The sequence below is a fragment of the Phoenix dactylifera genome, chromosome 11 (genome assembly GCF_009389715.1).
Source record: "Phoenix dactylifera cultivar Barhee BC4 chromosome 11, palm_55x_up_171113_PBpolish2nd_filt_p, whole genome shotgun sequence".
In the NCBI taxonomy this organism is placed as follows: Eukaryota; Viridiplantae; Streptophyta; class Magnoliopsida; order Arecales; family Arecaceae; genus Phoenix; species Phoenix dactylifera.
This window is the reverse complement of record NC_052402.1, coordinates 12,015,757-12,028,869: the sequence shown is the minus strand read 5'-3', so window position 1 is coordinate 12,028,869 and position 13,113 is coordinate 12,015,757. Positions and strand designations below refer to the sequence as shown.

Genomic DNA, 13,113 nt, shown 5'->3' with positions numbered 1-13,113 from the left:
GTGTGCATTCGAATCAAAACCCTCTCAGCTGTATCGATTTAATCATTCTAAACGTAGTTCTGGAACCTAGTAAATCATAAAAATGTGAGTTGGAAGTCAGCTCGAGGAGGACGCAAATAAAATTTTTTCATTGACAATTGCCAATTTGGCTAACACATCGACTACTTTATACGATGGAAGGTCTATAAACAAGTAGACACAAGCTTCTTCAAAATTTCACAGAAGACTCAAACGGGGAATGGGATCTCCAACCAGCTTCAAGAATCTCGAGTTCCTATCTTTCCATCGTCTCAGGCTCGGAAGAACCAGTCGCGTTCTGTGTCTTATTGCTATGTTGTTGCTCCTTCAGGAACTCGAGAGACTTCGAGCTGAAGTAGGTGAAGGTCCCCTGCTTGTGGGTAAACAAGCAGCGATAGCTGGATCCCACCACACATCTCCAACCAAGCCAGGATACGAAGTCATATCCCTGCAACTACAAAGAATTCTTTGAGAGGACTGCGACCACACCTCAATGTAACTCACCATGCACTCTCAATGTTAGGTGCTCTCATGAAGCTTGCAGGTGGTGCATGCTCCTGCACCTTGACGTAAAAAAACACTAGCTTTGGTGGAACCAATCACTTGGCATGCAACGTCATGTCAATTTTCTAGCCTTCATGCAGGACTCCAAACTGCAACAAGCATAGGTATTTCAAAAGAGTAGCTACAAGTCACCATTTTTTATCAGTGTTTAGTCCACCGGATTTATATGTTAATGGCGGATTGATGCAATATATGAGAGATAAATAGTATTAGTAAAGATCCTAGGTATCATTCAACCAAAACCTCTCGTAAATATTCTAAGTAAAGATTCCCAGTCACTTCTATGAGCTAACAAGCAAAATTGTCCCTGTAGAATGAGGACTACAACCCTAGAAAAAGTCTCCAGCCATGGCGTCCATTTTTTTATCCTAATATAATGGTTCAAGGTCCCTCATTAGATTCAGAAGCCTACCGAGTAATGGTATGGGTAGTTATTTGGAAAAGAACAATAGAAAAGGTGAGTGATATCAGTTATTCACGAATAGATCTAGTAAAACTTTTATATTTTATATTTCAAAATATAAACTAATTTATTTATATAATTATATCGATTTGTATTATCTTCATTGTAACAATAATTTTTTATTTATTAATATATTAATATATTTATTTATTTATTTACTTATTTATTTATTTTACTAAGTCAAGCCTAACTCGACAGCAACTTATTTACTAACTAAACGAATCCAACTCAAATAAATATTTTATCCAACAACAAGCCGCTTGCAAACAGTTCATTCCTCGGACAACCTAATCCAAGTCAGAGAAGTTGGTAAGAAAATACGTGTAGCTCTTGCCAATGTCAATTGTTTCTCTTCACCTTCCCAACTTAGAGAACGAGAAAAAAGGAAATGAAAGCACGGAAGAGAACCCATCAGTAGAACTAAGCCATGCAAATAGGGTGATTTCATTGCCAAAAAAAAAAGAGTCCAAGAGTAGTACACAATAGTCCCACAAATCTAATTTGGTTCGTAGTTTGCTCGGGCCTAATCAAGGTTTTTTAGCTCGGCCAAGATATTAGTTTGTGTTACTATGAAACACATTGACCATTAAGATGATATGAAATATTAGCCCATATATATTATCTCAGCTAATATAGACATGCATGCCCCGATTTATTGACCAACACAATTACAATATATTTAGCAATTAAGTTTTCCCATTTCTATATGCTAAAACCAAAGTTTAATACCATGCTTATAGTTTGTTTAAAGCAGCCTACGTAGGTATCTTCTCCATGACACATCATCTGAGTCAACGGCTACATTTTGAACTGCATGAAATTTATAGGAGCAAACTGATACTAATAACACATTTATTGATGCCCAAATTTTGCCCGATGATAGAGTGGAGGCCTATTCTCTGCATGATGTTGAGCCTTTCTTATGGATGAATAATCTACTCTCCAAAGTGAGTCTAAGTAGAATACTATCTTTTTAGCTTTCCTTACTTGATTTTAGTAGGGAATAAGAGTCCCATTAAAATTAGTCTCTAGATAGACTATATATCGGCCATGTTAGGCAAGTCAAATTTACACCATATCAACATTCGTAAAGTACTAATAATTAGCTATTTTAGTATAGAGGTTTAATGTAATATAATATGTTTGATGGTTTAATAGGGGTATGGAATCACTTGGTGGGGCCCATCATGAGACAAGGTTCCCCCCACCCTACGTGCAAAAGGTGATACGAAGAGTCGAATACCACAAGAAATACGTAGATGATGATGACAACGAATCACTCTTCATAGCATCTTTATTGATGTTAAGTCCATGCCAGCCCGCATGGTGGCCATTGATGCTTTATGGCAAAGAGTTTGTGTGAGAGAGCGAATAATTCATGAAAATAAAGTCAATGTCTTCTTGTGAAGCAAAAGGACCACGCATGATTCCTTCGGCAATAATTGGGATGGTTCTTTTGAAGGCCGAAAAGTATTATTTAGGTTTCTTGATCATATATAAGTACCTAATATCTATTTAGCAGAAGATTCAAATCCATTCAAATCTAATCACAGGTACCACGATCGGCTCATAGTCAGCCTCAATGAACCTATATTGCAGTGTCTCCTACTCCACATAGATTATGAGCTGAGTCCGCTTTGTACCATTTGTAACAACCTAGGACTTTATCCAAAATAGCTAGCCGAAAGGTATTATTTAGGTTCCTTAATCATATATAAATACCCAAGATCTAGCTAGCGAATAATTGATGTGAGACTAAAGGTGATCTAAAGAGTCGAATACCACAAGAAATACGTAGATGATGATGATAACGAATCACCCTTCATGACATCTTTACACCCCCTCACGTGCAAAAGGTGATATGAAGAGTCCAATACCACAAGAAATACATAGATGATGATGACAGTGAATCACCTTTCATAACATCTTTATCGATGTTAAGTGCATGTCAGCCGACACCGTGGTCATTGATGCTTTATGGCAAAGAGTTCATGAGACAGAACTAATAATTCAGGAAAATGAAGTCAATGTCTCCTTGTGAAGCAAAAGTATCGTGCATAATTTCTTCGGCGATAATTGGGATGTCAAGATCTATCTAGCGAAGGGTTCAAATCCATTCAAATCTAATCATAAGTACTACGATCGGTCCGTAGTCAGCCTCAATGAATCTGTGTTGCAGTGTCTCCTAATCTACATAGGTTATGGATTGAATCCGCTCTGATACTATTTGTAACAATCTAGGACCTCACCCAAAATAGCTGACCGAAAGGTAATATTTGGATTTCTTGATCCTATATAAATACCTAAAATCTATACAGCAAATAATGGATGTGAACTACTAAATACATGCTCGCATGGGTCCTCACAATTTTGGCTAATTACATTGCAATGTCGTATGAAATCTATGGGAGTTATTCTTAAAAACCAAGATGAAAAAAAGGTCATCACAATATTATTCTTTCGACATGCGCTGCCGCCAAAATCCAACCCATCCTAGCTGTGATTTAAGATTGCTGCTTGCTTGATCGGCGAGGTTACATGTCTGATCTGCAAGATCGGATCGAGATTGAGATGGTAAGATGTTCAGACTGGTCTGCTCAGATGAAAGGGTCTCTTGGGAGACAGAAGTTCGACCTAAAAATAGGAGAAAAAATATTAAAGGTCGCCAAGTTTTGTCTGGTGGGCGATCCTCCAATACTTAAACCAGTTCACTCTCAAGCTTTTGTCGATGATTAAAAAGAATTGTGGCATCATAATCACTAGCCAAAAAATCTAAGCAACAAGCGAATCAGTGATATCAAAAAAACCATACCGTCGACTATTACCTTATGATACTTGCAACGTTCATCTACCAAATCAATAACCATACTGTATGTATGTAGTTAGGCAATCAATTTTCCAATCCAAGAGCAGGATAGCACAGAGCTAAAGATTCAAGCTTAGTTAGCTCATAGCTGACATAAGAGTGGCCAGCTGATCGGCGGTGCAAAAGTTACATGTCAACAACTGGAACATATCTATCTCACCTCTTACAGTGCAGCAAATATATTAGGGTCAGTTTCGCAGCAGAACCTGAATTCCAGGGAAAAGGATTTGGGTCTGTGCATGGGAGCTGCGGAATGCTGCAAAACGGGAAAGCTTGGGATCGGAGGCAGGGATGAAGTGCATAAGTTTATGCAGTAAAAGCTGAAAGATATTAATGATTAGGTGAAAGGTAAGCAAGATATTGGGGTATTGAGGCAGTCTGTTCCTTAGCTTGCTTGGCTCGTTATTGTTGGATAGAATGGGTGAGTGGGGTTTGGCATGAGGACAGATGGTTTTTAGCTTTAATGATACTGTTAATATTCAGAAGAATTTTTCAGAGCCAGAGAGAGAGAGATGCTAATTTACTTTGTTCCACCTCTTAAATTTGATCTAGTTATATATAATTTTTTACAAATCTTCTCTCTGCCACTGCCCTAGTCACTTTACTTCGCAAAAATATTGAATCTGTGAAAGATCACATACAAAGATGTTTTGTTATTTGTTTTTTTATGAATTATTTTTCATAGTTTAAAAGATATTTAATTTTAAAAAAATAATATTTTTATTTATGATGTTTCTATTATCGTTGAAAATTTGGTCTGTTAATTTTTACATCTTCGACTCTTATTTTATTTAATATTCGGTAAAGTACTGAAATTTATTTTTAATTTTATTTATTTTTTTAATTTGTATGTAAAAAAAAATTAATTTTTGCAATCCGATCCATCCAACTCTTCATATCTAAGTGTACCTGTTCCGCCTCACTTACTAATGCAAATTATTAGAAACACATACTTGATTGATCATTTTATGGAAAAATCTCATCAAACATTAGCATGGCATTGCCGATTAAGCTCATAGAGAATATTTAAATTATTTTTTATAAATTTAAATAATATTAATAAGGAAAAAAAGGATTTATCAACTATTCTGTTAGACTTGTAATTCTCTTGGCTTTGCCAGATTTCTGGACATAGGGAGTCTCCATTTGTCACCAATCCACCTCCAAAATTCTTTACAAGAGCCTAGATTTTGCACAAAAGTATTAAAAAAATAAAACAATTTGTTCATCGACTCAAACGTTTTGGAACTACTATTATATTTAATCAAATCTTCTATTTCCTAATTATCCAGAAATTTCTTGTGACCTAAAACATTCATAGACTGAAAGCTGGAAGAAAATCTTATCCCTCATAGTTAGTGGTGATGGTTGCTACTTCTACTCTGCAAGAGTACAATACTGTCACTGCTATAGTACTTATTTCTAGTGACCCTTTTTTTTGTACAAATATTTTTGACCTTTATCCACTTATCTGAATTGTTTCCAAACTTTTAGCACGTTCCTGTATCATTTTCAACTAGCTAGATCATTGCCAAGTGGTCATGGAATAAGTTCATGGATGGCCAGAGTCCACTTTCTTGACTTCTCGATCTAATATTCTTATGCCAGAATCGCTGTCCAATTGAGTTCTCCTAGTCCCTTTGATGCAGCTTTTAGAGACAGCTCCCATGAAACTTTATACAAGAAGAGTTTGCCCCCATTGTCTGGATTCTATAGCATTCCATCCATTGATTCACACATCCAGTTTTATTCATAGAGCAAACACACTTGCAAGTTAGAAGAAACAACCAGTTTTATTGCCCAACAAATTAAAAATATGCATGCAATGGCTAGAAACCCACGCAAAATTTAGCTGGAACCTACATTGTATGCACCACCCTCTGCTCGAGAATCTGAGTCTCACCCCCTTTCCCTTTCTTTCTCTAAGCTGCAAGAGCTATATGGTTTAAGATGGAGGAAAGAAACGGTTAAGGTTGAAAGGGAGAGTGTAGAACTCCTCATTCCTGCTATCTCCTTTGAAACTTCGGAACCTGACCCACCATGGCATCCCTCTATCTTTATCTGTATCCTTGAAGTCAAGTGTGTTGTCGAGGAACACAGCCACGATCAATGCAACAGTCGGTGGAGACGAGAAGATTGTATTGATATAGTCATTAAACTGCAATGCAATGCTATTAGATTACAATTTGAACCCTGTCAATCTACATAAAATGTCAAGATTGTATGTGATCCAAGTGGAAATGAGAGTGAGATGAATACGAACCCATCCGGCCCTTGTGTGAGCAGGACCATGCTGAGCGCTTGCGGTGTAGCGGAAGAAGTACTCGGGGATGGATAGGCCAAGGAAGATAGAGACGCCGGTGATGAAGAGGTTTCGCATGGAGTTCATGTTAGTGAACTGCAATAAGGATAGCCCTACCGCCGCTGACAGCACAAACAAGTTATACCATAGGAGAGAAAAATTCTCAAACATAAATGATGAAGACCGAGAGAGAACGTACCAACAAGACCAAATAGAACGCAGTATACAGCAGCAAAGATTGTGAATGGTATGGAGGCAAACAGTGCTCCAAATTTCCCTGTGACAACAGTATAAGCTAAAGCAACTGCTGAAATGAATCGATCAAACCATATATAGTTTTGCATGGTGTTCTGTGGAAGCATCTCTCACCCAATATGGAGAAGAATATCATGAAACCAGCTGATATCTGAATGACTCTGCGGCTTCCAACTCTTGTTGACCCAAGAAGCCCGACGTTCTCCCTGTATTATACTCAAATTAGGCTGTAACACGGTTGGTAAGAACCTCTAAATAGTCTTTTAGTGACGAAGAAGATACACTTACACAGAAACCGTAGAGCCAGTCCCGGTGCCAAAAAGCCCATCTAGTAGGATACCTACACCCTGTTTGTTGAGATAGGATGAGAAACACCATCGAGGCAAGTAAATTAAAAACCTATCATCTCAGCAATAGGATTTAGAGAACAATATGAACCAGGTATAAGTGATTACTCACCTGCCATCCAATGCCTCGGCTTAGGACATGAACAGGAGGTGGCGTTGCACTTGCTAGCCGAGCTGCAGCTTTGTAGGCCCCAGTTGACTGCAGCAGAACAGCAACATGTCAAAACTTAGTAACAACAAATTAGTCATAACATGCCTAGAATTGTTTCTGCCTTCTTCACAAAGGCTGCTTACAGACACTTCCATTCTATTTTGTAAAAGAATCAACTCGAAAGCACTCTTCAGCGAGGGAGGAAATAAAGACACATCGAAACAAACAATGTAGCTGGCTAATCATACAGAGACTACTTTTTGGACCTCTACATCCATGGCTGCCACCAAGTTTTTGAATATTTTGTATGCTAACAACTCCCATGTATGTATTTATACAAGAACTGTATAAGATGTCCGATTTAGCAAAAAAGGAAAAAAAAAAAGAAAAGGCAGGTACATAAATTGGTCTATTTTTATTGAGTCCAAAACATGAATTTAAGATTTCAACATCACTTACCTCGATCAAGGATACAAAGACGGCAGCCATCATCCCAAAACAATGACCAGCATCAAAGCTTGGAGGACCCCATTGCAATGGATATGGGATCTTTATCCTGCAATTCGATGATATTTGAATTCTTGCATGTAGAAGAGATGAAGGATGGTCAGGAGAGACGACGGTGTCGTGAGTTGATGACATACCAAGGAGCGGAGGAGATGAGGTTGGCACGGTCGGTACGGCAACTGATCTGGGTGACCAAGGGGTGATGCCTGTATGCACCACTCACTGTGAGGATGTGAGCATAGGCCCATATGATGGTGATGGAGATGAGGAGCGCATATCTTTCCAGTATAGGCACACGCCTTGCATGTAGATGCTTCAGATACTGAAGAAAGGCGAAGTGGGATGGGGCAGTGTTAATATGGTAACGTAAGTGAATGGTGGAAGCAGAGAATGGTTTCAGGTTTCTTAACAAAGAGGTGGTGGATTCAGATAATGGTTAGCACCTGGGAGAATGCAATGAATAAGATCAGCATGGGAACGCCAATCTCCACGCATCTTCCAACCTGATGATGTCATCAAGAATGTAACAAGTTAAAGAAATTTTTGCGCCAAGAGGCAGAACATGGAAATGTTCTAATGCATCATTCTATAGAAAAATTGATGCATTGAAACAAGTTTATAAATAGATATTTACAGTTCCGTAATGGTGATCGATCATCCAACATGCTCTCCATGAAGTTAATAAAATTTAACAAAAAAAAAAGCTAAAATAACATAGAGATCATTAGTTTGTAAGATATTTTTGCAAGATAACTTAAGCATTAATGTTAAAAAATATTTATAAGAAGATGAAATGCTTATTAGCTATGCGTTTGAATTGAAAGCCCTAATAAAATGACTTGATCTAGAGATCATTCTCAAAATTTGATGTCTTTGGCAAGCAATGGCAAATTTTGTGGATTCATTTATCTCAGACATGAAATTCAGCAGCATATTCTATTAGTTCTCATGTTGTCAAAGATTGAAAGTCATGTGCAGAGAAATATTTTTGTTATGACACAGAATACAAGTTAATGGCAATAGCAGTTGTACCACAGGGAAACCTCTATCAAAAAGCCCAAAGCCGACCAGCGCCACCACCGGAACCATTCCCAACGGGCTAAAAAACCTGAGCCACTCACAAACCCATCAGTGAGACCAAATCAAACTAGATATAAATCAACTTAAATTTTCAGTCATGTGCCACCAATCTTGGGATCATTTTTGCCACATCAAAAGATTCCAAACCATCCCATTTGGTGGACCCTTTCAAATAGAATACTACCAAAATTCTGACTTGGATGGCATGTAGGATGGCTGGTCCAAGTAATGATTGATTAGATGGGCCACATTAACATAGATCATGCTGCCAACCAGCACAAGAAGAGAACCATGCAAAGACACAGAAAGAAGCTGTACCTGGAGAAAATACCCCACAGCTGGCTGTAACCCAGAATGATCTGAATGCTAGAAGAAATTATCAAGGCCCCTTGTGTGGCCCTCATGGTCTGAACAAACCTCTGTACATGCAAACAAAGCAGCATTTAGAACCATCAGCATAAACCAAACGGTTCCTTCCAGGACTGGGACAAGAGGAGGGCATATTGAGAGTTAAAAGAGTACAATTCAGTAGAGATGAGAGCTATGCAGTTAGTTCACTGACCTCATGATCATTAGGTATCCGCGTCAGGGACGAGTCGTGAATTATGGAGATGATCGGAACCACAAATGCATAAGAACCACCAATAACAGTTGGAAGGCGCGTGCCGAATAGAGTTTGCAGCAATGTGTTTATGCCAGTCACAAATAGCAATGTCTGAACCACCCTGACCTTATCACCCTGCAATGCCAATGGGCTTTGTGTCGAATTAAAACTGATTGCATATGGCACTGCTTGAGTCTTTTTTGTAAATGATATTGGTCATCACAAAAATATGTTAAGTCCAATGTGATGAGGATACAGGTTAATAATACATCATCATTATGAAAACACTCATCACAACTTTCCAAGGTTTTTCTTCATGCTGCAACTTCTGAAAACTCCATTTATAGACAGTAGATATCATATACTTTGTGCTATTTTTCATTGTTTAAGAATCTAAAAAAAGTGACCAAGATTTTATACACATGATGAACATCTCTACCATGTGTTGTCATGTCTCGATCTTTAGATAATTGATCATAAAATTCTCAGTTCTTAGAAATGCAAACTCTGACATACTACACTAGCATCCATTACACTGCATTCATTTAAGTACCAATTTCTCACAGAATGACACTTCTTTTCTCGATATAAGATGCCACGATGTAAGACATGGGTCATAATAAATGATAGCAGAACAATCCTTCTCATGACAATTGGTTTTTGATACTATCAAAATCCCAAATGTTCCACAAACTCATTAGAGAAACAACTTCTTGAGTGTGATTAATGGCTTAAAAGTATCCATAACACATCCTTGTCCTACAAGGACTCTCCAGGCTTTTTTTTTTTTTTAATAAGAAAGGTCCTCAATTAAATGGAAAACTAATGGATCAATCTAAAAGAAACACATCTAATATATACAAATCAATCTTTTATTAAAAAGGGAACTTCTAATAAAAATCAGCGCTAGTCCATTTAATATGAAAAAGATAGGAAAGAGAGGAAATGAAATCTCACATCACTTCCACCCATCCAAGGAACCAACAGGGTGGGGATCATCACCGCCGTTCCCAACGCCAGTATGTAATGCTGAAAGCCCAAAGCAATCGCTTCTCCTACAACCCAAAACACAACCACCAACAGCAGCATGCCCCGTTTTTTTTTAGTTATATATCCATACAGAGAAGAATTCAAATAAAGAAAAAAAAAAAAAAGCAAGAGTCGGTGCTAATCTGGCATACCCCAAGATGGGTTGGAATCGATGCAGTACTCGAAGCCCTGGAGCTGATCCATGGGCGGATGGCTGATCTCCTCCGGCTTGAAATCCGTCATCTTCTTCTCCTAGACCACCAAAATCCCAAGCGCCCAAGCAGAAGAAATCAACGAAAACGAGAAAGTTGGAATTTTGACAAGGATATGCGAAGAAGGAATCAATCGCCAAAAGAGAAAATGAGAGAATCGGGAGAAAAGCTGAGGAGCATTGGGATGAGAGCGAAGGAAAGGAGAGTGGGGAGGAGGAGGAGGAGGAGGAGGACGAAAGAGGTGTCGCTTGCTCGCTTAAAGAAGGGCTGGCTTGAGACAAAGAACATTTGCCACCCACTGCCGTCTTCTCCTTTTTATGCTCTCTTTTTATCACCAGCTTTCCTCTCTCTCGCTCTCTCTCTCTCTTCCCCGGAGGAATTGGCCCGTTAGTATTTTTAGGACGGAAATGCCCTTAAAGGCCAAAACATTTCCAAAGGTTTCAAAGAATAAAAAAATGGGGGAAAGGAAAGTTACCGTTACGTGTCTCATGCGTTTCAATTGGTGAAACCAACTTTGCATGATGATATTTACGAAGAGAGAGAAAATTAACATTTCGTTCAAAAAGGCTAGTTCTTGGTTGTACTTTGCTCTATTCACCTGTGACACATCTACAAGTGTGGCTGTCATCATTCTAGTTCTATTAATTATGGGGTTAATTAGAAAAGGTTACGAGAAATAGAAATAGTAGGACAATAGGTGTGACAAAATTTCTTTTGACCTATGTAATTAGAGATTATTGTTTGCCTGAATTTAATTTGACTTGAAAAAAAAAAAGGTTCCACAAAAGATGAGATTTAGGTGCAAAATTGGCAGCAAAAAGAGTTGTATCTGCTGGTGTCATCTCCTTTTGGTGACACGAATCTCTTGAAAAGAGTCGGTTTTTTGAGTGAGATATGACAAACATCGGTAATCAGGTAAGTCCAGGAGTGATTAACTTCAAGTCATAGAGGGGGAGTAGCAATATGTTATCCTCATTGCTTGTAACTCACCTCCTCCTCAAACTGTATTTGATTACGGATCTGGATTCAAATATTCATTGGTTAAATGATAAAAATATTCTATATAGAGAGCAAAATAGAGTCATTTAGTTTCATAATGGAAAGAAAATATACCTAATGCATTTCAACATTGGCTCCTCCTTTGAGAGACATGCACTAGAGGTTGACTGTATCATTCTGGAAAGGGACTTAGTTGCGTTGATTGAGCGTTTACGAGGAAAGGGGCGGGAGTTACCAGAGCACCCGCTTCTCAGCGACACTCGATGGATGATGTGGGAGTGTTGTACTGTCCAGGTTAGGCATGTTCTCTAAAAGGCAAACCGAGTGGCAAACTGGGTTGCCTCATATGTCGCGCATCATTCGAGAGATTTCCTATGGATCCGTAGACTTCTTCTACTATTTTGTGTACTTTGGGATGTAGTTGGCTATGCTCATGCTAGAGCTGTGTGAGTAGCCATTTTACCAAAAAAAAAAAAACATCGGCTCCATCTGCATTTAGGTACAAATTTTTCTAGCTTCAAAATAGGTTGATTCAGAGAAGTTTGAATGATTTCATCTCTTTTGAGGCAGCTTGTTATTAATTTTTAGATGTTACTTGTTGAGAGTCACTTGTAAAAAGAGAAAGAAGGTATCTAAATTGTTTTTATTTAACTATTTTATAAAAGTTTCATGTCATCGGCTATTTCTATGCTTACAAAAGATTATAAATCAATCTAAATTGAACACCACTACCCATTTGGCGTAAGTACAAGACTGATAGCTTTTTCTATATTTTTTTATAAAAACATGCCTGGAGCATTTCAAATTATTCCTTTGTTTCGAAAAACTATTTTTTAATTTTGCTTTCTAACAAATTATCTAATGTGCATTTATTATTTTCTTCGAAGTCTTTTGGCTAGAAGTTGATCATTTATTGAATATGGCGGTTGCTCTTGTCAAAGGTTTTTTCTTAGCAAGGCATCTCCTTTGAGTATTGTTACCGTGACAATTATACTCTATTATATGCATATGATCTCATTTATTATTTTTGACTACTATTGCTACATAAATATGCCAAATAATTGCAAAATGCAGCATAATATTTTCATAATCATGACATGAAAAGGACCGATCTGTAATAACATTAAAGCCAGAGGAGCTGATAAAAATATTGACTAGCTTTGGGATTCACCCCATCTATACTCTTCCAAAAGCAACGGCTTCTTTTTTTTTTTTTTTGTGGCAGGTCTAAGTAGCAAAAGAATGGAAGGGGTTGTATCTTTGGCGCGAAAGAAGGATTCACCTTCTTCTAACAAATTCACCGTTGGATCACTCTCCGCACACCTCTCAAAGTGATCGGAACTAGCCATTCATCCGTCTGCACAGATCGCAAAGCGACCGGGGGAAAAGCCAACGGCGGATTCGCGTTAAGAAAGTTGAATCCTTCTTTCATGCATAAGATGCAACCCCACTCCCAAAAATAGAAGAAATTTAAAGGGGGTGAATGAGCCTAATTAAGACAACCGGACGGCGGTCGGTGGTTTACGTTGGAGTCCACGTGAGGTGGAGCTGCGAATCTCCTGACGTCGACACTCATCTTTAGAAAAATATTAAGCTGACCGAACTCCTGACGAACCCACTTTCACACCCTCACACTGGTGCAAATGCCCCTTTCCGTGCGGTCCCCGCCCTTTATGAACCTGAAACCTGCGAGCTTCCCGCGGAAATCGGAAGGTA

At 38.3% G+C, this 13,113-nt stretch overlaps 1 protein-coding gene across 1 annotated transcript; it reads right to left on the bottom strand.

The window, feature by feature from the left end:
• Positions 1-5,638: 5,638 nt before the first annotated feature.
• On the bottom strand, positions 5,639-10,701 carry LOC103709471 (nucleobase-ascorbate transporter 2-like). Its single transcript, XM_008794822.3, has 14 exons — positions 10,339-10,701; positions 10,115-10,212; positions 9,116-9,292; positions 8,872-8,972; positions 8,506-8,581; positions 7,917-7,976; positions 7,611-7,795; positions 7,426-7,522; positions 6,928-7,014; positions 6,757-6,815; positions 6,583-6,674; positions 6,413-6,490; positions 6,175-6,335; positions 5,639-6,069 (listed from the first exon to the last, which is right to left on the bottom strand). Exons 1-14 carry the CDS (start codon positions 10,427-10,429, stop codon positions 5,857-5,859), a joined length of 1,575 nt encoding a protein of 524 aa, XP_008793044.2. The 5' UTR covers positions 10,430-10,701; the 3' UTR covers positions 5,639-5,856.
• Between the last annotated feature and the right edge of the window lie 2,412 nt (positions 10,702-13,113).

Coding starts and splice junctions, on each gene's coding strand:
- LOC103709471 (XM_008794822.3), bottom strand. CDS start 10,429: ATGACGGATTTCAAGCCGGAGGAGATCAGCCATCCGCCCATGGATCAG. Junction 7,015..7,425: donor TCTTTGTATCCTTGATCGAG/GTAAGTGATGTT, acceptor GTTCTGCTGCAG/TCAACTGGGGCCTACAAAGC. Junction 6,816..6,927: donor GCCGAGGCATTGGATGGCAG/GTGAGTAATCAC, acceptor CTCAACAAACAG/GGTGTAGGTATCCTACTAGA.